This window comes from Drosophila virilis, chromosome X, assembly GCF_030788295.1.
Source record: "Drosophila virilis strain 15010-1051.87 chromosome X, Dvir_AGI_RSII-ME, whole genome shotgun sequence".
Classification (NCBI taxonomy): Eukaryota; Metazoa; Arthropoda; class Insecta; order Diptera; family Drosophilidae; genus Drosophila; species Drosophila virilis.
Window position 1 is genome coordinate 1154823 of NC_091543.1, and position 26020 is coordinate 1180842.

The following is a 26020-nucleotide window of genomic DNA, read 5'->3' on the forward strand; positions in this document are numbered from 1 at the left end:
AGTTTCACCCTTGAGTTAGGCGCAGGCGGCTTCAACGCTGGAAGCAGAGGAGCCGGAGGAGCACCAAGGGGGCGGAGCAGGAGGCGTGGGCATGTAGGTATGTATGTAGGTATGTATGTAGGTATGTATGTAGGTATGTATGTAGGTATGTATGTAGGTATGTATGTATGTATGTATGTAGGTATGTATGTAGGTATGTATGTAGGTATGTATGTAGGTATGTATGTAGGTATGTATGTAGGTATGTATGTATGTATGTATGTATGTATGTATGTATGTATGTATGTATGTATGTATGTATGTATGTATGTATGTATGTATGTATGTAGGTATGTAGGTATGTATGTATGTATGTATGTGTGTGTGTAGGTATGTATGTACGTATATATGTACGTATGTATGTATGTATGTATGTATGTTTGTATGTATGTATGTATGTGTGTGTATGTTCGTATGTATGTATGTATGTATGTACCTCTGCTTAACTAATTCCCTTCAACTCGATTTTCATGAATTCTAGCAAACATCATAGGCCTTACTTCAACCGCAGGAGACGGCAGCTTAAACAAAGGAGGGCGAGGCTGCATTATGGGAGGAGGCGGCAAGAACAAAACTGGTTAGTAATATACATTGAACAATGTCTTTTTTATGGCATAGTTACAAGTTTGTGTGAGTGCATGCATAGATGTATGCATGTATTTAAATATGCATGTACGTTGAGCTGAGCTGAAAATTAACAAAAACGTATTTAAAAATATTGCTCTACTATGCGATTCTCACTAATTCAAGTAAGGCTTAGCAAGCAAGCTTTTTTTTAACTAATAAATGTTTTCTTTTCTTCTTGTTCTTTCAGGTTTGTTTCTATAAATCAAAATTCGTCTACCGCCACCATGAGCGTGAAGGTGTGTAACAGGTAAGTACGCAATTTAAAATATTTACTGATATACATATATATATATATATATGTATATATACTAGCTTTCGAGAACTTACATATATATAACTATGAACTTTGCCTATCATTTCAATATCTTAAATTAAGAATTTTTGTTGTTGTTGCACAAATCGAAATCTTTTGCGAACAGGATTAAGTGTTATAGAATTCACTTTAGCGGGGCATCACTGTAGCAGCTACTATTTATATGAGGAATGCTTGGAAATAGCTCAATGCTTGTCAAAGTCATGGACATTGATAAAGACAGAATATGTTATCTATCATTAAATATGCCCCTAGCAAATGGTTGATACCCATTATATCCGCAAGTGTAGGTGGTCGGGTATGCAAGACCTGAAGATTGAAAATTGTTTTTATATTAGCCAAGTCGAAGAGTGTTATGAGGATGAGAATTTAATAGGGTAGCTGCGCCCAAGAGTCCTTTGAGCAAAGCCTGAAAGAAGAATACCCTGTAACCCATAAGAGCGTGTGGCATTTTGAATACAGCCCGTTTAAGCCTAATCAAACAACAGTTTTCCATTATTTTAACTTAGTTGTTTATTACATAAATATATAGCATATAATATATATGTAGCTGTATATATATATTTTTTTAAAGGGTATTTGCCTTGCATGAATGTAACATATAGAGTTCTATATTTATTTATATATATATATAAAAAAAAAACAACAAAATTCGTTCGATATTCCATATAGCCTTGCAAAGATAAAAGTTTTCATTTAATAAAGAGATAGTTTTGTTTGGGGAGCATAATTACACTACGCAACAAAATAAAGAAAGCATATAATAATAATAACTAATAGAAAGAAGAAAACAAAATCCAACTTAAATATGCATATCACAGGATTATTTTTATACAAGGGAACAACATTTCAAATAGTTCAATTTTCGATAAAAGTGAAAAAAAAAAACGTAAGAAATCTTGAAAATCGAAACATAAGCACTTTAATTTTATTTCAATTATTTCATGAAACTTAAAAACAAAGTAAAACCTTTTCATTGACCTTCTCTATCTATCGGAGCAAAAGCAGGCATAGTTCAGATATTAGATAGTACTATATTCCATATGGGATTAAGTTATATATATATATATAGAGATATTGGCTACACATTTCCACATTTCCATTTGGGTTGGCTTCTCATGCATATTTAATTGAGCTTAAGACTAGTAAAAAAAAAACCGTTTAGCATTAAATATTTCAGTTATTTATGATCTCATCTAGAATTATAGATTAATATATATTATTAATATAGCTAGGTGTATATGAACTATGACTATATAAAATTGTTTGCTTTGGGCTTTGCTTCACCTGCTTGGAGCCGACTAAAACTTAAATTTAGAGAGAGAGAGAGAGAAACTGCGCGCTGGAGGGTTACTTTGGGGCTGAAGAGTGGTGAGTGAGGGGGGGAGGTCACCGGGCATAATCCTTTAAATCAGTCACTAATATCGCCATCGTTGTGGGCGTGGCTGGTCGATGCCACCGCCGCTGCCGCCGCCGCCTCCTCCTCCGCCGAGGGCTGCCCGTAACCGTTTCTTCTGTCATGAATCAGCATCGAGAGCGTCTCCAGGCTGCGGCGCACCTGTTGGAACAGACAGCAAAACTTTGATTAAGCATTTATTTATCTATAAAGATATTATGTAAATGATAACACGCACAGCTGGCAGTCTAGTTTTTCTATATATAAGCCATAAACCAAAACAAAGTCTGTCTGGGGGGGCCTTTGCCTGATAAGATTTGCGATTGGCTCGATTGGCTCGATTGCATTGGCAAAAGCTTTCACAAAAGCTCTTGCCTCGCTGTCCTTTTTCTCTTTCTTTTTCTCTTTCAATTTGATTTAAGTTCTTTTCACTTTCACTTTTTGTCTAATTTTTATATGCTTCGAAATTTGTTTCTTTTCCAAATTCTCGCTTGTAAGAGCTCCTTCTCCCCTTCTCTCTTTCTCTCTCTCAGCTGTAACTGACTAATAAGCTTTCATAACGATTTCTCTCTCTTTTCCTTGACAAAAGCACAAGACAGAGAGAGAAGACGAGAGAAAGAGAGTGTGTGTTAGCTTCCTCTTTCTTTGGATCAACTCTCTCTTTCTCTTAGCTTTCTGCGCTCTCTCGCTCTCTCTCTCTCTCTAGCTCTATCTTTGCAATGTTTGCTCTCTCTCTCTCTCTCTATCTTTTTCCGTTTCCGTTTACCGCATTTAATTCGCTCTCACCTTGGATATCTGCTCCAGATTCCTGGATAAAATATGTTGAGCTTCAGCTGTGCTTTTGTCCTGCAGCTCCTTCTGCCAGCGCAGCGCCTCCGCGAAGATGTCCTCATCGTTGCCCGAACGCTGTGCAGGACATGAGAGAAAGAGAGAGAGAGAGATAGAGAGAGTTAGCACTTGATCCTCTTGGGGAGTTGAGAGATTGAGCAGCTTACCAGGCTAAAATCGACTGGCGTGTTGTAGAGACTCGTCTTGGCCTCAATGTCCAGGATGCGATAGAGCAGAAAGACGGAAAAGAGGGCCAGCATAATGGCCAGCATGATGCCCAGATAGAGTACGTGCAGTTCGGTGAGCGTTGGCAGACGCAGCCTGAGATGCGATCGCACCGAATGCCCCAGCCTGCTCAGACGACCGCCCTCGGAGCGGGCGGGCATGGGTCCAGCCGCTGCCACGCCAACGCCCACGCCCACGCCAACAACTGTGACGGGCGAAGAGGAGCTGGACGGCGGGCCGGAGCTGGAGGCTGTTGCAGAAGTGGACGCCGATGAGTTTGTGGAGCGGCTGCCAGCGCCGCCCAAGATGAGCATCGGCTCCTCGTAGTGGACAATGGGCGGCGCGGAGCTGCGTATGGTCACCTGGCCCTGGCCCAGGTCCAGTGCGGAGCACTTCGTCTGCAGATCTGCGATCAGTTAAACAGTTAGAGCGATTCAATGGACTGGCTGAGGGCGCACTTACCGGATTGCCTGTCGCTGCCGGCGCGCTGTCGCAGCAGCATCTGCGGCTGTAGATCGACGCCGGCTGCTGTTGCGGGATCGCGCAGATGGGGCGGACTCTCGTTGCCGCTGATCGAACAGCTGCTATCGTCGTCGAGCAGATACTCCTCGGTCAGTTCCACGTCGGCGGGCAACGGCTTGGGCAGTATTTCGGCGCCTGTGGCCAGATGGCTGCACACGGTGCACATCAGCCGGAAGGCCGATTCGCGGCTGATGAAGCTGCCGAATACGTGACGTTCATCTGCGGTGGCCACGCCCACAGCGTTTGGTATTATTTTGGCCGTTTTCTCTTTGGAGATTTTCGTTACCGAAGATGTGGGTATAACGACCTGTTTAACAAATGCCCGTTAGATGGCGCCATCGCAATCGTTAGCTCTCCACACTCACCTTGGTCACATAGCCAAAGACATTGGAATAGAAGGCGAAATGCTCGTCCGTTATGTAGAGATGGCCCTGTAACGGTATATCGCCAACCAGAGCGCACGAAAAGTCTACAAAGCGAGCGGAAGAGAGCGAGATGTAAACGGTATTAATAGGCAAGTACAGTTATGTTGGGATTCAGTCAGCTTAAATAGCCCAGGCCAAAGTCTACAAAGGGATAGGAAATTAACGATATTAAGTACAGTTATGTTGCCAAGTCTACAAAGGGAGAGAAAAGTACAGTTATGTTGGGATTTAGTCAGCTTAAATAGCCCAGGCGAAAGTCTACAAAGGGAAACGGAATTAATAGAAAAGCACAATTACTTTGGGATTCTGTCTGCGTAAATACCCCAGGCCTACGTCAACAAAGGGAGAGGGAGAGGGAGAATTAAGTGTATTGCGAGAAAAGTAATGTTATGCTGGGATCAAGTCTGTTTAAATGGCTCAGCCTAACGTCTACAAAGGGAGAGAAAAGTACAGTTATGTTGGGATTTACTCAGCTTAAACTTATCATTGAATGTTTCTGAGTCAAATCATGACTTTTCACGTTAGCGAGTACTTACAATTGATAAGCTTCTCATCTTTGGAGACCTGCGAGAAATGGCGATGAAACTTTTTCACGCGCGAACTGGAGACTTCCTTGCGTTTCTTCTCCTTGTCGGGCGGCGTTACGGCAACTGCGCCGCCTGCAGCTGCTGATGTTGCCGCAACGCCAGCGCTGGCCGCAGCAGCAGCAGCAGCGGCGGCGGCGGCAGCGCCAGCGGCGGCAGATGTTGAAGAGATCGCTGCCACCGCCGACGCCTGCTGATCATGTTGCTTGGCCGTGTTGAGGCCTTTGCCCTGGCCCTGGCCAAGGGTTTGACTGTTCCGGGCACTGGAACTGGGACTGCTGGCGAGGCTCTGGGCACTGCCGCTCGACTGCAGCGGTCCGACGGAGCTGCTGTAGCTCTGGGGCAGGGAACTGTAAGGTGGCAGAGAGAAGGGAAGAGTGTTTAATTAAGTCTCCAAGTTAGAATTCCAAGGAAATGTTTCAATATATGGAGAGTTGAAGTTCAACTTGGCAACGCCAATTCGAGCGGGATGGTAACATTCAACGAAGTCTAATTGCAGCATGGCGTTGCCATATGTGCATTTATCCCCAGATGGCAACATTTGATTTAAATTTTAGTTTAAGACGTAGTTAAGCTGCCTGTTAAACATTTGACAGGTACTTGTAGAGTTTGTTAAATGCGATATTAAACAGCTAGTTAAGCCGCTTGCCAATCATCTTACAACCGACTGTCAAATGATGATCATAAGTCAAGGATGTGACAGTTGGTTAGTTAATTTTTTCTAAAAATCAACAAACATCTCAAGCTGCTAAAAGCATATCGAAAGCTATTGCAAAAGAAATGCTTTGTATAAAATTTGCATCTTTACTTCTTACTTTCTCCCAGTTACTCTCACTCTCTCTCCCTCTCTTTCTTATGTGAAGCTCCCATATAGAGCTTTAAAGCTCTATCACGGTACACTCAGCTATGCAGGCAAAAGCTCACCAATACACACACACACACATACACACACACATTTACTAATACTTAAGCACATGCAAAGACTGTAAATTGAGAACAAAACGTGCTGCAGTTCCAGCTGATTGTGATAGAGTCCAATCTTTTGTACTGTGTACAGTGGACAGCTTTATCGGGCCTTTGCCTAAAGATACACCAAACGCCCGACCATGGTCACAGACTTATCGCCTTTGCTAGAATCGAATAATCGAGGTGCGGAAAGCCTTCTAGATAAGTCTTAGGCTTGTCGAGAGCCTCAGCTTTAGCTTCATCTTCATGTGAACTGGCGACGGGTTAGACTGAGGCCAATCGATGGGCTATCAGAAGTTTACGATGGAACATGGCCAACTGGTGGAACACCTTTAACGGTTTATGGCCCAATTGAATGCAGTAAAATAAGCGATACGCCGCCCACGGGGAAATGCTAACCGTTGCCAGCTGCTCGACTCGATTCGAGATAGACACCAGGTGTAAAAAAGCGATCGGGTAATGTCAGCGTCATCGTTAACAATCAATCTTGATGAGCTATTAGTATACCCTGTAAAAATTGGCAAAATGACAAAAGGAGGGTATATCGGTTCTGTGCAAATGTATGTACGATTTTAATTTTATCGATAAATAACGATTTTTTAAAGGATTTAAAGACTTGAAATGAATATATATGCACTTTTGCTATTATACACAGTCCGATATCTTTTGCGATGTACATATCGATAAATATCGATTTTTAAGTACGATTAAGAGATTAAGAGAAAGACTGTAAATTGAATGCATATTAATTTTATTAGATATCGATTTTGAAAACTTGCAACGATATCCCTTGTGTCTGCCATATTATCGATAAATATCGATTTTGAAAAAATCATGTTAACGCCTAGCTTAGGCATTATAAGAGCTAGAGACTTCCAATTTCGATTGTGGTGTTAACTAGCGTATACACTTATTGAACATATTTCGATTTTATAAAAGTTATTCAAAAGCAGCCGAAGTAGCCCAGGGTATCCGCTAGTCGGGCACACTCGACTAGAGCTATTTGTTTGTTTTTTTTTTCCTTTTGTACATTGATATATTGAGAGAGCTTATCGCCAGACGAAGCTGCCGACATTCTAAGGATTTACAATGGACAACCCTCACGCTCTCTCTTCCACTTTCTCTCTGTCCCTCTGTCGCACCACGCTGTCTCGGATCACAATGATCTAATAGTCTGAGCTAGTCTACCCCCCAATGAACACATTCCAAAATAAAGCCCGATAAGGTGGCATTTATATATACTTTTTATCTATACCACGAAACGGCGCATGAATCAGCCGAAGCGTCGGCTCAGCAGCCAATCTCCCGGAGTTGACCGACCTATAGCTGAATACTATACTATACTATATATAGGATAAAGCTGTCGAGCGTCATTTGACACCATTCGGGGTTAAGCTTCGAGTTTCTGGCTGTACGTAGTTTTTTGGGGTTTGGGCAAATATAAGACTAAACTGGTCTGAAAACTCTGTCTGGCTGAATGTTGAATCATCTCGTCAAAATGTTGTCATTGTTCAACGATAAATGTTTTTTTTTTTGTTTTATTTGTTTCTTTTCTCAGTCAAAGGTTCGCCAAAAGCCAATTGGGTTATCGGGTAAATGTCAAGTGCCGGGCGAGTATTATGAAATATGCTACGGGGCTGGCTCTGGGGAAAAGATTGCGGTAGAAACAAAGAAAGCGTTTAAATATAAGTCTTACAACAGACTCACGTAATTGCGTTACGAATTGCGATTCACGGTTTTGGATTAGGGATATGGAAATGAAAATGTTACGTTACGTAAGGCTGTTACGTTATTGTTCCTGTATATCAACAGGGCATCGAACGTAGCTACGATTTAAATGTTAATAGAAGCGGAAAAGTTCGGAGAAGAACAAAATCTGAACACTTTCTTTGCAGATCAATAAAAATATATGTACTATTACTAGCAAGAATTCTAGTAAAGTTTAGATATTGCAAGACAACCTTTAATTATTCTGTTTCCATATTAAATACGTGGCCCTCAAACTTTCCATAAATTGAATGAAAACAGGCTTCATTTAATTTAGTCATTGAATGCTTTACTAACGAATAGTTGCCTGGATTATTGCCTAATTCCACTGTCAACATTTCTGACATTTTTCTCGAATGTAACATTTTTTGCTAATGTGAAATACATATGTGTGTGTGTTTCATGTATGTTTAATCACAAGCAACCAAATTAAACCGATCAGCTGTTGATTCAAAGATGCGGTACTTTTGCCATTCAAATGTTAGCGACAACTGTCACTTGCTAATGGAATCGCAGAATGTGAATTTTTGCAAATGTAACGTATTTTGCGCATAGTCCAATGAGGCTATTGTTCTTTAGACTAGTTAGTTTAAATTGTCAATTTTCTTTTCCTCTGACACCTTTTCGTAGCAGGAAGAAAGCCCTAATGTGTTTGTATGTAGAAAAAACACGAAGCAAATGTTGATAGAATTCATATAACTAGAGTTAACTGTAGCTCGCGGCTAGTGCAAAATTTCAATGTACTTTGCTACGTCATCATCATGACTAATGCACTGTTCTTAAACAACCTTCAGCTTTGAGTAACACTTGACTTTCCAAATTTATGCAAAACAAACGCGAATTCGCTTCACTTAATCAAGCCCCTTTTCGCTCTAGTTCTAATGCTCTTTTAAAGCGTGGCTCCAATTCGCTCTATTCAAGTATCGAATTCGCTGTGCACTTACGGCGTGGAATTGTAGTGTTGTTTAAGCTTGGCATTCGCCTTGAGCCGCTCGACGCCATCTTGTGCGCTGCTCTCTTTTGTAGCGCGCTCTCGCAGGCTGCTGCCGGCGCTGTTGCTGCTGTTGTTGTTGTTGCTGCCGGATTCGATGAGGGACATGCGTTTAAATGTGCGCGCCACGGTGCGTGCGCCGCCGACAACAGCGTCGCCGGCAGCATAGACAAAGCTGCGTTCGCGGGAACGGGAAAGTGAGCGTGTGTTGTTCTGACGGCGTCTAACCACCGGCGGATGTGTGATATTGTTATAATCGTTGCTCTCATTGAGCGCATCGTTTGCAATGCTCTCATTGTTGTTGTTATTGTTGTTGTTGTTGGTATTGTTGTTGTTGTCAACAACGGGCAGTTGCAGTGAATCATTCGCCGCGCTGCGAATATTAACGCGTTCTGTTGCTGCTGTGCCCGCGTCTGCGACAAGATCCTGTTCAAAGTAGACGCTGAGTCGGCCATTGCTGCGCGGATTATCCCCTACATTCATTATTGTTTGCTTTACGTTAAAATTCGTTTTAGTTAGACACAGCACACAACAAGCACAAAAAAAAAAAAGGTAAGATATTTAACACACGCGCCGATTGTCGATTGCATTCGAAATGCAAACAGAAACTGTAACTGTAACCGAAGCTGTGACTGCGCTGGCAGCAATACAACTGTCAAACTGTTAACTGTGCTTCTCTTCTTGTTGCTGCTCCTCTTTGCTTTTATTTATTCTGTTTCGGATGCGTCGTCCGTCGCTGGTCGTGCTGTGCGCCAGCGTCTCGCGTTAACTGAAACGTTTAACAGCGCCGGCAACAGCAACAGCAGCAGCTGCCGTTGGGCATTTACCATTACCATTACCATTACCGGCGTCGACGATAGCAGCAGCAGCGTCGGCAGCGGCAGCGGCAGCGGCAACGGTTGTGCTGTGATATTCGCCGTTTGTTTATAACACGCGTCAGTCCGGGGGAGCGCAACAACAACAACAACAACAACAACAAGGAACAGGCTGTTGATCAACGCATGTTATACCCTCGACAGGCTGTTAAGGTTAACAGTGAGGGGCTAAAATATAATTCGATGCGCTGTTGTGAGCTGTGTTAAGTTGTTGCCATGCTTATTTTAAGCATAGGTAATTACATTTATTACAAGTTTAATATTCAAATATGCATTATTATATTATATAGCATTATTGATAGGCATTTAATAGATGTGATTTAATGTCAATATCAGAGAGATTATACGTATAATACATGCTGACTACAGTCAAGTCTCTTTACAGTTGTTGCGTATTAAACGAGATACCCGTTCCTGGCAGCGCATATGCTACAGGGCATATTATGAGCATGTGAATGTGCTTTGTTTTGCTTTTATTTTATTTTTTTCTACTGTTTTCAGTGATTACAGACGCCTTGAGATAGTACTTGGTTCTATCACAATTAGTTAATTGTTAAATTTAAAATTCTGTTCGCAATTTGCTTTTGTTTTTGTTTTCTTTGCCTTTTCAAATTAACGGATGAAGTGTCAATTAATTATTTAATTATCAGTTATTATTCGAAATTGTGCGAAGAGAGCGCACAAGAGTTTCGGCTGCCTCTTATACTCTTCTTCTTATACGTACATAAATTCTCTTATACTCTTACATAATCACGTGCATATAAGTAGATTTTATCAATGGACTTCTTTGTCTTTGCCCAAACATTGATAACAGCTCTCGAGTGGCAAGCAGGTGAGAGGTGATCAGAGAAGGGGATGGGTGAGTTCCGTAGTCCTGTTAAGGGCCAAACTGTATGGGGCGCCCATTATTCATCGCACAACACTTTCGAGTGCTCCATAAAATAGCTGACATTGATTATGCGCTGCTAGTTGACATTTAATTGTTTGTTCAATTGGCAACCTGTTGAGTCCCGCGTCTCTGACTCATTCAACGACATGTCGGAGCGTATTTATAAAGGGAGGGTGGGCCGCAGCTTTGGCACGCGTTACCCTCTTTGATTTTATCACTGCGTTTGGGGAGCCTTCCATGTGAGCCGCATGAATCATCAGTTGGCCTTATCAAACACGGTTTTGGGGGCGGGCGAGCAATATGCATGCAATTGTGTTTTAAGTTGAAAGTCAAACATAAATAAATAGTGTTCAATTCTGTATAAATATTTAACAACATATGTTTGGCCACACGTGCCACCTGTGTTGATCAAAGAGTTATCTATTCTCTTTTTTTCTTTCAGAAGTGAGCTGAGTAAGCTACTCGCTCGAATGTGTCACTCGGCATTTGATGGCGGCAAGCAGCGAGTGATGTGTGCCAGAGACCAGAGTGACCAGCCAGTTGCTTACGCACTTACGCCGTAATGACTCATCGGCTATCCGAGGGGTTCCTAGTACAACAGTTACAAGTCGGAGTGACAAACTAAATGTTAAAGCATTCGCTGGCACACATAACTCTAACGAGTAGTAAGAGACGACTATGACGAGTACTCGCTGATATGTTGGAACGAGTGACGACTACTCGCTGAAATGTTGCAAAAGTTCTTGTGTTTTCAATTCGAATGTGGGTTACAAGTGAAAAACGATATTGTATGGTTGCTTAGTTACACACACTCGTCAGAAACTAACTAAAACGAAATGGCTAATCAAGTCGCTTGCAAGTTTGTCGATTTCTACAAGAGTTTGTAACGAGAAGTAGCAAAAACCCAGCGTGTACAAGCTACAAAACAAATGGAAACGCGACTTACATTCTCTAAATAGTAACGAGTGACGAGTAAACTACTCGCTTGAATATCTTACAAAATATTGCAAAAGCATTTTAAGGACATTTGGCGAGTGAGCAGTCAGCGTGTGATTACTCGCTGAGGTAAGATAACAAATAAGTTTATGATCAAGTCTATTAGCATACAATCCGACTGTGTTTATTGTAACTTATTTGAAACTGACTCGTTGGTAGTCTCTAGTCTTGTCTTAGAGGCTATCAATAGACTTGTTTGTCTGGGCAAATTGATAAGGCTGTCGCAGCTGTCTGTAGCAGTAAACTATGTTGTTGAATGTCTGCCCCAGACAGCTGCTGGCAAACACACCTGCCTGACCCTGTTCGTAGGCCTTGGGCGGCATTTAACGGGGGGCATGGCGTTTAGCAAGTGGCTCAATCGAGTTTTTACGAGCTGAATACTTGGCCATTGACGATTTTGGATGTTTTCTAAGAAACGTTCGGTTTATCAACGCGAGTGCCGCATCGTGTGACCAGCCGCCCACCTGACTGGCAAACAAAATAAAACCAACAACAACAACAACAACAACAACAAGAGCAACAACAAGAAAACACATGCCCATTGATAAGCCGTTAGCCGACAGGTGTGCAGAAACTGCGCTTTAGCTGTATCTTATCGACATATTGGACCAATTGCCAAGCCAATTACAAACACGCACACGCACACACGCACACACGCACACGCACACACTCAAACAGGTAGCTAATTGGTGTGGCTCACCTGTGCTCCGGGCCGAATGTCTCCGGCAGGGATAACTGTGCAGCGTATTGCTGACGTCGCTGTTGCAGCTGATGTTCTTGTTGTTGTTGTTGTTGTTGTACGCTTAGAGTTGCTGTTGCTGCTGCTGCGGCTGCTGCTCTAGGGTTGTCACCAGCTGTTTGTCCTGCTGCTGGCAGCTGCTGCGCTGCCATGGAACCTGTTGCACGTACATCGGTGCCGCATTTGTTGTTGCTGTTGCCCTTGCTGCTGCCTTGGCTGCTGCCGTTGCTGCCACCTGTCGCAACTGTGCAAACAACGCTGCCTGTCGATCTGTTGGTTAATCAACGCCAACGCGGCGCATGAGTAATGTGCCACAAAAGCTAAAGCGAGCAATTCGTGTCTGTGTGTCTGTGCGTGTGTGCGTGAGCGAAAACAGTTGCATGCTTTTAGGCGGCGACAAATAAAAACGAATTCGCCGCAAAAACCAAAGCAAGTCGCGCCTTTGCTTGTGGCTATCTGTGTGTGTGTGTGTGTGCGTGTGTGTGTATATTTTTCTTGTGTGTGAAGATGCGTAAGAATCTATATCTAAATATATGTAAAAAAAAAAATATATATATATGCTACTTAATAATATGCATAAAAATATCGAAAGTGGGCAAATTGAATAACAGAAAGTCCTCTTAGCTTCAACAACAGACAGCCGTGAATTACCCGGCCTTGCCCGGACCAAGTTGCTATTACATAAAAATATCGAAAATTGGCAAAGTGAATTGGCTAAAGTTGCCTTGGCTTATGTAAGCGACTCGCATGCATTATCCGGCCTTGCCCGGACTAATTTTTTCTATATTCTACGAAGTCGAAGCTGGATTTGGGGGGAATAAGTGTGTAGAATGTCTCAACTGAAAAACTTGGGGAACTGAGCCGAAATTCAACCCGAAATTTGGCATATCCAATCTTTATCCATTATCTTATTTTCCACCCATAAAAGGTGGTTCTTCCACGAGTTTTCCACAGATGCGGCTGGAATTGTGGCATCCAATCAAAGCGTGTGAAATGCTCTCAGATATAGCTCTTTATCTCAATTCTCGTTCTATTGGTACTCGACGCAGAGTTGAGCTTTTTCGCAGAAATTTGCTACAGATGCTGTATTTTTTCCACTCTTTTTTTTTTAAATTTGTCGCATATCGTATCAAAACGGATTGAAAAGGCCTTGTAACGTTTATGCTTATTCTATATTTATGAATTGCAATTAGTTATTTGCCTTGCTAATTGAGGCGAAGAGCGTGCAGCACGCAAACTAATTAACGTCCAGCAAGTTTCTCAATCAATCCATTTATCCATATATAAATATATATATATATATATATGACGCATTTATGGTCCGATAATCGGCTCAAATTTAACACGAGCAACGATTTATAAGGCATCCATATATATATATATATATATATATATATAATTTGAGCCTATTATCGGACCATAAATGCGCCATTTGCAGGCATCGATTTCGTCTCCTGAATTATTCAAATGCATTGAGACTTTGCCGGATGTCCTGACGTGCCACGTCGCATACCCTGTACTCCCCGCTCGCCACATCCTGTTGTGCCTGGCGGGCATCGATGACAGTTGTGGTTGCATATTTCATGAGCTCTTTTTAGCGACGCGAGCAACTGCCCCACAAATTGGCTAATTTGCCGAGGAGGGAGACGGCTCATTAAAAATTATATATGCATTTTTGCATTTTTTGCCATAATGCTTTTTATTCTCAGCCAGATGTTAAAAACTTTCACGAGCATTATGATAATTGTGAATTTCTTAGAGGGTTTGATATTGCGCAACTCTGGCAGGCCGTGTGAAAGTCTCAAGGCTGGACTATTTGCGTTGACAAACGTTTTAGAAGGAAAGCTCTTTAGATATTGTAGGCGACCCTAGAACTATAATTATTCACAAGCCTGGGCAACTCTAGTAAGAAATGATGATCAGAGAGGTTGACAACCCTTTTAAACCCTTTATTTACACGTTGTGATAAGCCTAAATAATGATTCTTAAGAAAGATGACAACCCTTATTGAAACCTAAGTGGTACAATTATCTACAAGCTCAAAAATGCTGACAACCCTATTACAAATTATTGTTCAGATATAATTATAGACTCAAACAATACAATTATTTACAAACTTTGGTAACCTTTGGTAAAAATGGTCTTCAAAAACATTGACAACCCTATTGAGATCGGTATTCAGAAACTTTTGTAAACACTTGAAGTTAAGCTCAGACAACGCGAGAGACGTTTTTCAAAAACTGTGGCTACCCTTAAACTAGTTATTGAAAACTTTGGCCACACTAAACATGCAACTCTGGTGTAACCCATTGAAAGCTTGGCAACCCTTAAAATTGAAAACTTTAGAAAATTTGTAATTAACAACTTTGAGGCTCGCTGACAAAGTTTTGCCCAGGCAAAGTTAAGAAAGAGTTCTCCTTTTCGGAGTAAGAGAGCTTGGACTTGGGAGAAATCTAGTCAGCTTTTGGTTAACAATCGAGCCGTACGTCAGCTGCGACATTTACGGATTGTCAGTTGCTTTTGGGGAACAGCACACAGAGCACTGGCATAGTGTAATAAATTTAAGTTGTAAACGTGTTTCAATTCATTTTTTTTTTTTTTTTACATATTTAGTTTTAAAATTTTGCAAAAAGTGGCAGAGACCAATTTAAATTCAAGATCATAGTGGAAAAGTTGAAAAGATAAAACAAAAAACAAAACCAGAGAAAAAAAAAAACAAGGAGAAAAAACCAAATCAAGTTAAATAACGAGAACCAACAGAAGATTTGCGAGGAAAAACGCAAAAGAAAAGGCAAAAGGAAGGCAAAAGGAAGAGCGAAGGCGCAAAATGCCGAAACAGTCGAGCAGCGTGAAGAGGACCTCGCTCAGCGCCGTAGAGCAATACGAGCTGAACCAATGGCTCGAGGAGAACCGTATAAATTCGTCAAATTTGCGGCGCTCGTTTACGGACGTGCTGCCGCTGGCACGGCTAATGTCACGCTACTATCCGGAAATGATTGATCTCAACTATTATCCGCCGCGGAACAGTGTCCAGAATAAGCTGTGCAATTGGGAATCGTTCAATAAGCGTGTTTTGGCACGCCTCGGCCTCCAGCTGACACGCGATCAGATGGTGCGCGTGGCACGCAGCGTGCCCGGCTCTGTTGATCTCTTGCTGTACAGCGTGATGCGTGTCCAGATGGCGGCGGAGCGCAAGGCGCGCGAGGAGCGGCCCAGCAGCGAAGACGAGGACATCGATGCGGACGAGAAGCAGTCGGCCGGCGAGCCGGATGACAAAAAAGCAGACAAGGCCAGAGTCAAGCCAATGGGCGTGGGCATGGATACGGTTAACCGGAACCTGAAACAGACGCCGGCGTCGCCATTGAAGCGTGCTGCCGCTGCAGCGGTGAGTGTGAAAGCGGCAGCTGTTGCAGGTGCTGCACGCGGAGGTGGAGGCGGAGGTGCATCGACTGGTCGCAACAAGAGGCAACAGCTGACAATGTCCGGTGCCAGCAGCCGGGAGCTGAGCCATCCGCAGCGTCAAAGAGGTGAACAACTTTGTGAGCTACCCAAACAACGTATGGTACTTTATTCCATCTATATGCAGGCCGTCAATCAGCTGCAGCGAAAAAACGCTAAAATCGAGCGTTTCAATCAGTGGAGCGCCCATCTGGAGAACATGTTGCAACTGAAATGCGAGCGCATCGATGAGCTGCAACGTCAGGTGGCCGTTGCCGCGCTCTCGAGTCGCCACAAGCCGTTGCGCATGGGCCATCGGCGGGCGAGGCTCAAGAAACGCAATATGCAGTTGGCCAATACAATTGGCGGCATGCTCAAGTTGGCCGTCAAAAGGTTATAGTACCAGACGCACACACACACACACACACACATACAGAGACAAACACACACACCCAAACATGCCCAAAGGGACATTCCTCACACTTCGCACATAGATAGCCTATAATCATGTTGCATCTGTTCGACAGCTAGTACGCTGCGCTGCTTCCTTTGGGTCCATTAATGCCATTTGATTTGTGATAACCCTTTTAGGCAAACGCCATGTTGGATTCCACACACACACACGCACACATACACACACACACACACACGGTCACACACACACACACACGATTTCGGCCAACTCGAAATTCTTGAAACAGAGACAAAAAAAAAACAGCATATATATATATATATATAGATATATAATGCTCCCAAGTGTATTTCAAATAAATTAACCCATTCATTAAATTCGTTTGTAATTCTCACGGAGTTTTAGCATTAATGTGAACAAATGTTGTCGAGTTTTTGTGAAAGTACAGCGCAAAGAAAGCTCCGCGAAAACTTATGTGCAGTGAAAACTTAGTCTGGGCGAAAGCTCAGCTTAACCAAAAGCTTGGCTTAAGCGAAAGCTTGGCTTAAGCGAAAGCTCAGATCAGGCGAAAGCTTTAGGAAAACGCTTTAATCTAAAGGAGCATATGCCTTTTTCTTGCCGCTCCTGCTTAGAACATAAACCCATATGTGCTTTACCCGACAATGTTTATAGGAAATTATGCAGTCCTGAATAGCTCTGGTGTTTATTGTTCGATCGTAATGAAATTTTCAGGGAATATATATGAAAATCAAATGTGTGCAAATAACAAAGCATAAGAGAATATCTTGAAAAAAGTTTTCCTTTTGGATACGATGGCGAAATCTAGTTTTTTGGCGTTTGCTGGTTCGAGTTTCGGGCCACGTTTTTGGCTTCGAACGGAGCAAACGCTGCGTCAGTTTTCAGAGTATGTTTTTTTTTTTTTTTTTTTTGAAGCTCACTCGAAAACATTCCGAGCTCAATATCATAATATTCAGTGTGTATTAACCTATATCTATATATATATTTATTTATTAAATATTCTGAACTAGAAGAAACCACGTGCCGGGCGTCCGGTAGCGCCTAGCAGCATGCACACAATTACCAGCAAGAACCTCAACAGCGAGGAGATCGCCGAGGTGCACAAATGGCTACAGCAGAACGAAATAAATACAAATCGTTTGCGTCGCGAATTCTCTGACGTATTGCCGCTGGCGGAGATGATGAAACGCGATCATCCGCGTCTAGTGGATCTCAATAATTTTCCAAAACGCAGCAGCGTTCAGCTAAAGGTGGCCAACTGGGAGACGTTCAACTACAAGGTGCTGACCAAATTCAATTTGACATTGAGTCGCGATTTCATTGAGCTACTCTCAACTGGAGCACACGGCGCCGCCGAGGTGCTGCTGCACGAGATAATGCGCCTAAAGAAGCGCCAGCGTGTCGTTGAGACACGCAATGCGATATTGGCGCAGGAGCAAATTTGGGAGGAGAACGATGAGGTGAAAACGGTGGTGGTCAATAAACAGGTGGGCGATGGCATTGTACAGGTGCCGCAAAAGATGATACTCTATTCGCTGTACGAGAAAATGGCGCGCGACAATCTGGCCAAGGAGGCGATCATTGAGTCGACACAGAAGCGTCTGGCCCACATGGAGAACATCATCAAGGTGAAGACCGAACGCATCGACGAGCTGCTCATGCAGATGGGCAAGGCCCCCCCCAACAAGCTATGCAGCAGTCCACGTCTGCAGTGCTCCAGCGCCACACGGGTCCCGTCCACATCTCTGATCAGCTACGAGGCACTCGGCGCCATACGCAAGCGGCATCCCAATACGCCCGCCTCATCCGACTAGAGCTCTAATCACGCGCCCTTCGGCTGTTTTCAGTTAATTATTACACACACACACACACACACACACACACACACACACACAGACGTCTCATATATATATACATATATATATTTATTATTGGCGTAAAGCGAACCGTGGTAAGCGCAAGTTCGCAGAGAATTCCTTGCCCACATTTCCTTTGAATTGTATTTCACAATTATTTTCAAATTCAATTCCACGTCTCGGAACACTTCACTCTCCACTCTCCCTCTCTCTCTCTTGTTCTTTTTTTCCAGGGTATCAGATTTCAAATTTTGAGCGAGCTAACCAAAATTTTAACAAAACATTTTCAAAAATTGTAGTCGATAACGTAAATGTGTTCTGTGCTCTACAAGTAAAACATTGCGTGACAGCAAATCCGTTTTTTTCCCCGAGTTTCAAATCGCTTGCTTTTCTTTTTTTCCACCGGAATCCTAACCTCACACAGCTGGGCGGCAGCCACGCCCAACAAAAGCATGCATTTTGGAAATCAGTTGACAAAATTGAATATGTTTCGATCAAGCTAAGCCACTGTTCCAATTCCGATACGTTCCAGCGGACAGAGGCTGCTGAATGTCTTGCCTATTATCGAGTAAAGCGTTTCATTTTCATTTGAAGTGTTTCAATTCCCACGCGTTCCAAGCAAGTCGCTATTGCCAAACTTTTGGCAAAATCAAGTGGCAAAATGTATTTTTCTCGCTAGCTAAGCCACTGTTTCAATTCCAATACGTTCCAGCTGGCAGACTATCGAATGGGGAAAGCGTTTCATTTTCACTCTAGAAAACGGTTTGACAGAAGACTAAAGAAATGGTAATTGCGAATCAATTTCACTCGTTTCGCCTATAAAGCCAGTGTTTCATATGCCACTCGTTTCAGCTGTTAACTAATATATATTTATCGTGTTCATTTTTAAAGAGTATCAAAATTTCGTCATGAAAAGCGACACGCTTGGATGGAAAGATTTGCGACCTCAACAATTATATATGTTCTAGTCGAGTTAATATAACCAGGTGCGTCTTTCTGCCAATTAGTCTCTCCGTCTTTCTGTCACATATGCCGGAACCAGCCAGATCGGACCACTATATTATAGAGCTGCTCTAGGAATGATTGAAAGGAACGGTCAAAAATTAGGTTCTATGGAAAATTTTAATTATTTATTGGGATATCTTGACCAAAACTAAGTTTCACTCAGCTTCTTCTATAGCTGCAATTGGAAAGATCGGTGGAAAGCCAAGTTCTTATAAGAAAAACTTTCTTCTTCTTCATTCATTAAAACTATATGCTGAATCTTAAAAAGATCTCAGCGCTATTTATATATATTATGTATGGCAAAATAGTCTGTTATCCAAGATATTTTGCTTTTCTCACACATCTTCCAAATCGCAAGGCGAATATCTACGGGGTTATTAAATTTGTTGGGCTGGCAGCAGATATCCTTACTATCTTGTTTATTTTTGATGGCTTTATCAAATCTGTGAGAATCTGTGGGATTGTTGGACTTTTGGCGTGCAGCAGATATATCCTAACTATCTTGTTTATTTGGTTTATGTTTATCTCTGGGTTTCTGGGCCTTAACTTTAATATTCGTACCTGGCCTTGAGCAAAATACGTTTCTTGCCTTTTTGCTGGCAGCTGACCTTGGCCTCTGTCCCTAGGCTGTTGTTGTTGTTGTTGTTGTTGTTGCTGTGGCGATTCCAGCTGCTGGGATGGCTAACAGTTAGGCTCTGGGCGAGACAGAGCAGAGCGCTGCCGCTGCCGGTGCGATACATTTGTTTGTCTGTTGGCTCCTCGGGGGGTTTGTTTACGAGTATCTTGCAGATACACGCGCTCTAATTTGCAGCTTAATTAAATTAAGTTTTATGGACGTGCCCCAATATATATATTTTAATATGAGGGTAAATATATTAAATGCGAGCTGGAGACACGTGCGACAACAAAAACAAAACACAATTCAGCATATGTGAGCTGCAGCCGCCCCCCCTCCACGCCGACCGTCTTGAATTTCAGGTGTGAATTAAATACCAATGCAAATGTATTCGAACATGTGTATTCAGATTATTGGTGTGCCAATTGACTACTTCAGTTTTAGCTTAGCACGGCACAAGAACACGACGCTGACTGTTGGCCCAAATGTGTTCACGCAGCAGTTTTATGCAAAACCTGACCGGGTCCCAATGCCAGGGTTGCAAACGGCAAGGCACCATGGCAACCATGGCAACTGTAGGATGAGTCATGGTCTTGCTGCGGGAACACTTCAGCTGCGTTTTACGCCCAATTTCAGGTGCGCAGCTCAAGTACTTTGCTAGCTATAGGACTGAACCGCTTGTGAACCGGTTCAGAGAAATTAAAAAAAAGCTGGTAGGGAATCTAATTAAGCTAACAAGATCGTTCAGATGGGTTTACTTGCTAAGCACTTAACAATTAAGTATCAAAATTTCAATACTTTCAGTGATTTTAAGTCGAACCACATTTGAACCGGTTCGCAGAGAATGGGGAAAACCCCAAAATACCTTTTGAAACGGTTCGGCGAGAAGAGGCATAAGCTTTTTCAGAGCAAGGTTAAGGGTAATAAAATAAGTATGCCAATATAGTTCATATTTTTAATTTAGTATAAAAGTAGACACTATCACAGGGTTCAACTGTGCAAATGTGCAAATTCTCACGGCCCTGCCCGTGAAATTTTCGCGAATTGCATTCTCAGTTTGATTTGTGTTAAGCCGAATAAATGTAAATACGACCTGAGCAAAGCTGTCAGAGGAGTCAGCTCTGCTGCACACGAGCACAAGTATCGATTTCCAGAGTACGGCCCGAGGAGCTTATGCAACACACATTTGCCACATGCATTATCATATAAACGAGCAATTATGCACACATATGTGTGCACTGAGAGAAAATTTACTGAATATGTAAGTTTTCTCAAAATAAAAGTGAACTTTACTCAGGCTTGCTTCTTTTATGCTGAATTGGAAAGATGCACACGGGAGGCAACATTTGCCGCCTGATTAAAATCGGACTGTGAAGTCCGATCTTTAAATATTAAATATATTCAATTGCAATCTCTGATCTTGAATATGAATTATTTGAAAGGCAAAATACTGAATACCTAATATAGTCAAATCTTACAAAAATTTAGACAAAGTTTAAATAGAATTTTTCAATAGTTCAACATTGAAGCATATGTTGTAGATCGTTTCGCTCAGTGTAGTCTTCGGACCCCTTGCAATAGCATAGTTTGAGCTGGACAAGGGCAAAGTTTATTAACCCATTGTGCCGCTCGGGCGGCAGGGCGGGGCGTGGCGGGGCATGTGGGCGGCCACCAAGGCAAATGCAACGCAAATTGCATTAAGCGGCAGCAACCCCTCCCCCCAACACGCCACCTTCTTCCGCCCGCCCCTATATGCTGCGGGTCAGCATAAAAAATGTCATGCCTCGCGGCTATAAGAGTTTTTGCCCAAGCGGGAGCGGTGGGAGGCGTGGACGAATGTCGGCACGCAACTAATTAAATGGCGACGATGTTGTCTGAGCCAATGGCACCCGACCCCGACCCCGACCCGACTCCATTGTGCTCCCAGCCGGAATCGAGTGCGAAAAAATACAGCGGAAATTGTGGCATTAAATTATCCCCTTACCAAACGTCTCTCAGCAGATACCCTACCCTACCCTAACCCCCCCCCCCCCAACCCCCTTCAGACCAGCCTCATTTATTAATTATGAAATTTATTGTGAAAACGCAACCCCCCCCTCCACCTTCCTCTGCAACCAATTGACAAACAGTTTTCGGTATTGAAAACATTTACAAATTGCAGAAAATTTTAGAAAATTCAAAACAACAATCGTGTTTTCTCATACTAATGGAAATGTAGACGAAGAACATTTTCTTTTGACGTAGCTCGTAAATATTTTGGAAATCTGTTGAAAATTCTATTTATTAGCGCCCACAAACAACAAACTGAATCCCGGAAGAACTACAAACTGAATTTACGTATGCCAAAAAAAAAAAAAAAATAGTGTGAAACTAAGCATAAGTTCCACACGCCGAAGATTTAATACCCTTAGAGACATTTGCCCTGCAATTTGGGTGATATGTGAGAAAAGTGAAGCTCGCAAATGCAGAGTTTAATGAAAGTACAAAAACTCATTTCTCGAACGATTCTTCCTATAGATTCTTCCTTAGGACTCGGCTCAGATGTAGGCATCCTTCCTATTGCAGCTATATGATATAGTGCTTCGATGTGGACAATCTTGGAGATAATAGTACAACTTTTAAATTCTGAGTTTGTTTAAGATATCTTGATAAACAAGAAAGCTTTCCTACTTGTCGACCGATTTCTTCTATGGATATTATAAAGTCGTCCGATCCGGCAGACATATGGACCTTAGCAGAGTTTCAAGTTAATTGACATCTCACAACGAAATGCGAATACCCTCTGCAAGAGTATTGCAAAAGAAAAGCAGAGAAAAACTAAACATTAACGAGCTTTTACGTTACATTTAGTCCGTCTAAATATCTACATATGGGAAATATATTACTGGGAAAAACACACGCATACAATATCAAAGATTTTTTGGTTTTTCCTGCACAGTGAGTCATGGATATATGCATATATGCTGCATATTTGTACGATTGGGCCTATTTATATATATATCTGTATATCTGTATATATCTATGTATTTGTTTGCCTGTGAGCATTATGTATATTGCGTATATATCAGCCATTATGGCTTATCAGTTTGGAAGGCATAAAAATAGCAAAGTCACATAACAACAAGCAAGTCAGCATGACCGAGCGCGGGTGAATTGATGAGAAAATACCCTGTAATTGTGGCCTATTATGCTGCAGTCTAGGAGCTGAAAAAGCTCAGGCAACAATTATTTATCAAGAATTATTCTAATTTAAAGATCTTTCTTTTCATTTTATTCTAACTTTTATTTTTTGCCTTTTTTCAAACATGGAATTCCAGGTTTTCAGTGCTTGATTAAAGATTTCGTACTCAATTGAAGATTATTGCAGAACGATATATATTTGAAATTTTGCATTAAACTTTCTCTAGATTTATATTACATTTATGTATTAATTAAAGCTTCTCAAATAACTTCTGTGTATCCCAATGTATCTTGAAACATTTAAACCTAACCATATCATATCTTAAAGTTCACGTTATATACTATTAACCTAAATATTTATGGTCATGTATTCTTTCGCACACCCTGCCCATTTATCATACCCCTCGCTCTGCTCATTTGCAGGATATACAATCGCTTGTAAATTGTGAATGGCATAGTAAAGCAATAAAGTGGGCATTCATATAATGCATATCAATTATGAAATACCTCCGAATATCCAGTTGGACACAACTCAATTGAAACTCGCTAACAAAGGCTTGAATCTATTTTGGCTTTTGGGTAGATTCTCGGACTCAAGTAAGCTATCCATAAATATTTCTAAGTAGAAACTATTCGAACTAATAATAACTCTTAAGGAAGATATCATTAGACGTAAGGAGAATCGACTAAATAATAATGAATGTTATATGATGCCGTGTTGGTAAGTTAAATGATATAGTGTTGGAAAGTTGTGTGAAACAGTGTTTGGAAGTTATGGGAAATTGTGTTGGAAAGTAATCTGATATAGTGTTGGGAAGTTATGTAATACAGTGTTGGAAAGTGATGTGATAGAGTGAAGAGTTATATAATACAGTGTTGAAAAGTTGTGTGATATAGTGTTGGTAAGTTGTGTGACATAGTGCTGTGAAGCACTATTCATTAAATTAATGAGAACTAATTAAAAAAAGCAGTTAGAACGACTGCAAAATACCCTGCTTGCAGCATTAGAAAAGCTGATAGCTGGCAAAGGATTCTTTGCATACTGAATTGATGGATTTTTTAGCTCACACTTTAGAGCATCTCAGCACAAACTTGTCAAGTCTAGCTCTAAGAATATATTGAATCGTCCAAACCGATATACCCTCTTTGTCGCTTGGCGAACAGAGTATTTGTAATCAAGACAATAACATGGCAGCCTATTTTGTTTTATGTCAGCTTTAAAATCGACTGCCACAAATAATTGCCGGCTCCCATCCAAAAACTGTGCACACAATATGCTTGTTATATACACAAATCGAATTATATGTATATAGACGACAGAGATATAAAATATTTAGTACCAAAAAACCAGCCTTTCCTCTCGCTTCTCATCTCGCCTTGATTTGGCATGCCTAATAGCGCATCGCGAACTTCTATACAAATATATATATATTTATATTGATGTGTAAATATGTTTATGATCTGGCTGTCATTAGTATAAATATCTACCATATGTAAACCCGTAGATATGTATAAATATATACTATATAGTCTGGTAAATGATTTATGACAATATTTTCGCAACGTTCTTCTATAATTTTGATGATATAATTACGACAATTTATTAGCTTGGAGCTGAGCTCGTCTTTCTGTCTGCGGCTTCTGTTGGATTTATTCAATTCGTTTGCCGCTTGGCGTTAATTTTGCTGTCTTTTCGGCTTTACGTTTTTTTTTTTTTTGCTGTTTTTCTTCAGCTTAGCGTGCGATCTTCTCTATTTATACTTTCATAGAGCTTGCCGACGAGCCGGTTCACACGTTTCAATTATATAATAAAAGGCATTAAATTAGGGTTATATAGATATATGTTTGTATGTGTAGGAAATACTTGAATGTGCTAGCGTCGGCTTTGAAGTGCCATTTTCCGTAAACATATTCATTAGAAACTTGATGCATACCTGCAAAGAGAAGAATTCAACAAATTGTTCTTTAGTTGCATTATCTTTTATTTAGCATATATTTAATATGGCATATTTCGAATAGTATATCTTTCTGCTTATATCTTCAAAGGTCTTGTGCACATGAAAACATAAAAGTTTTCTTAAAGAAAAGAAAGAGAACTAAAGTTCGGCTCGATCCAAGCGGATTTACATCCGTTTCAGTTCAATATCACCTCACTTTGCGGAATATGCGTCCGTCATGTCCGTCAAACTCTGCTTGGGTCCATCTTTCCGATGCAGGCCATATGTCTGCCGGATCGGACGACTATATAATATACATAAAAGGAATCGGTCGACAAGTAGGAAAGCTTTCTTGTTTATCAAGATATCTTAAACAAACTCAGAATTTAAAAGTTTTACTATTATCTCCAAGATTGTCCACATCGAAGCACTATATCATATAGCTGCAATAGGAAGGATGCCTACATCTGAGCCGAGTCCTAACACTGCCTTAGCTCTATAGCTCTATAGGAAGAATCGTTTGAGAAATGAGTTTTTGTACTTTCATCAAACTCTGCATTTGCGAGCTTTACTTTTCTCACAAATCACCCAAATTTCCGGCAAATATATTATATTATTAATATATTATATATATTATTCTGACTTTCTCGTTCTTCAAAGTTTCTGTCTGTGCCACAGTTCGAACTGCAGTCACTTTTTGCTCTGTTTCAACTCTTTTTTTTCGTTACTTTCAGATTTCGGTTCTTATAACATTTAAAGTTTAGCAACTAATTGCGCTCGATTTGATTCACAAAGTGTTTTCTTTGAACAACACGCTTTCACGCACAGCCAAACAAAAAAAAAAACATAAATAATACCACAAACACAAACACAAACAAATACAAATATAGTATAGTACAAGACAATGAATTATGATATGTCAACATACCGAAAAAAATAATAATAACAACAGACACACAAAAAGAAAAAAAAAAAAAGAAAATAAATAGCAACAACAATTTTTGGGACGTGCACGAACTTTTTTTAAGTTGCTTTTTCCAAATATTTGTTGTTTTTGTTATTTTGATCAACTTTTTGTTGGTTCGAATTTGCGGCAAATGTTTCGCCGGGCCGCTCGACGGCGACTGACAAACTGAAATATGTGAAATTATTAAAATCCATTCAATGGCATCTAACTAGAGGCACACACACACACACACACACACACACACACACACATGTTGGTGTAAGAGAGACAGGTATATGGTCTGAACGTTTTGCTGTCAATTGAATGTGAAGTGTGTTTCACAGATCGCAAAAGTTGAAGGCAGGCCAGGGTTGAGGGTCGCGGGGTGCTCTCTCTCTGTGTGTGTGTGTGTGTGTGTGCGTGTGTGTGG

At 41.3% G+C, this 26020-nt stretch overlaps 3 protein-coding genes and 1 long non-coding RNA gene across 12 annotated transcripts in view; 3 read left to right on the plus strand and 1 right to left on the minus strand.

The window, feature by feature from the left end:
- Positions 1 to 288: 288 nt before the first annotated feature.
- LOC116652253 (uncharacterized) lies at positions 289 to 11295 on the plus strand. 3 transcript variants are annotated; one of them, XR_011416579.1, is made up of 3 exons: positions 289 to 616; positions 854 to 913; positions 10890 to 11295. It is a non-coding gene; the product is annotated as an uncharacterized lncRNA (long non-coding RNA). The 3 variants fall into 3 exon arrangements; XR_004305238.2 differs by lacking the exons at positions 289 to 616; positions 854 to 913 and adding an exon at positions 9538 to 9793; XR_011416580.1 differs by lacking the exons at positions 289 to 616; positions 854 to 913 and adding an exon at positions 9538 to 9793 and having other exon boundaries at positions 10893 to 11295.
- LOC6634710 (GRAM domain-containing protein 2B) overlaps positions 1877 to 26020 on the minus strand; it is a 38117-nt gene continuing 13973 nt past the window's right edge. For 4 of the 7 annotated variants that reach the window (XM_070208853.1, XM_070208856.1, XM_070208852.1 and 1 more), the window contains exons 3-9: positions 12144 to 12452; positions 4912 to 5309; positions 4316 to 4419; positions 3891 to 4257; positions 3371 to 3834; positions 3162 to 3281; positions 1877 to 2537 (exon numbers count right to left, since the gene is read on the minus strand). In XM_070208853.1, the coding sequence (XP_070064954.1) occupies positions 2391 to 2537; positions 3162 to 3281; positions 3371 to 3834; positions 3891 to 4257; positions 4316 to 4419; positions 4912 to 5309; positions 12144 to 12452 (1909 nt within the window). In that variant the 3' untranslated portion in view covers positions 1877 to 2390. Of the gene's footprint in view, positions 2538 to 3161; positions 3282 to 3370; positions 3835 to 3890; positions 4258 to 4315; positions 4420 to 4911; positions 5310 to 8636; positions 9424 to 12143; positions 12453 to 26020 lie in introns of those variants that run through there. The other 3 variants (XM_070208854.1, XM_032440416.2, XM_032440417.2) reach the window with 2 other exon arrangements.
- LOC6634709 (sperm flagellar protein 1) lies at positions 14697 to 16426 on the plus strand. The gene is made up of 2 exons (XM_002058230.4): positions 14697 to 15709; positions 15769 to 16426. The coding sequence occupies exons 1-2, from the start codon at positions 15010 to 15012 to the stop codon at positions 15798 to 15800; spliced, it is 732 nt and encodes a 243-aa protein (XP_002058266.2). The 5' UTR covers positions 14697 to 15009; the 3' UTR covers positions 15801 to 16426.
- LOC6634708 (sperm flagellar protein 1) lies at positions 16989 to 18295 on the plus strand. Its single transcript, XM_002058229.4, has 2 exons — positions 16989 to 17005; positions 17061 to 18295. The coding sequence occupies exon 2, from the start codon at positions 17100 to 17102 to the stop codon at positions 17862 to 17864; it is 765 nt and encodes a 254-aa protein (XP_002058265.1). The 5' UTR covers positions 16989 to 17005; positions 17061 to 17099; the 3' UTR covers positions 17865 to 18295.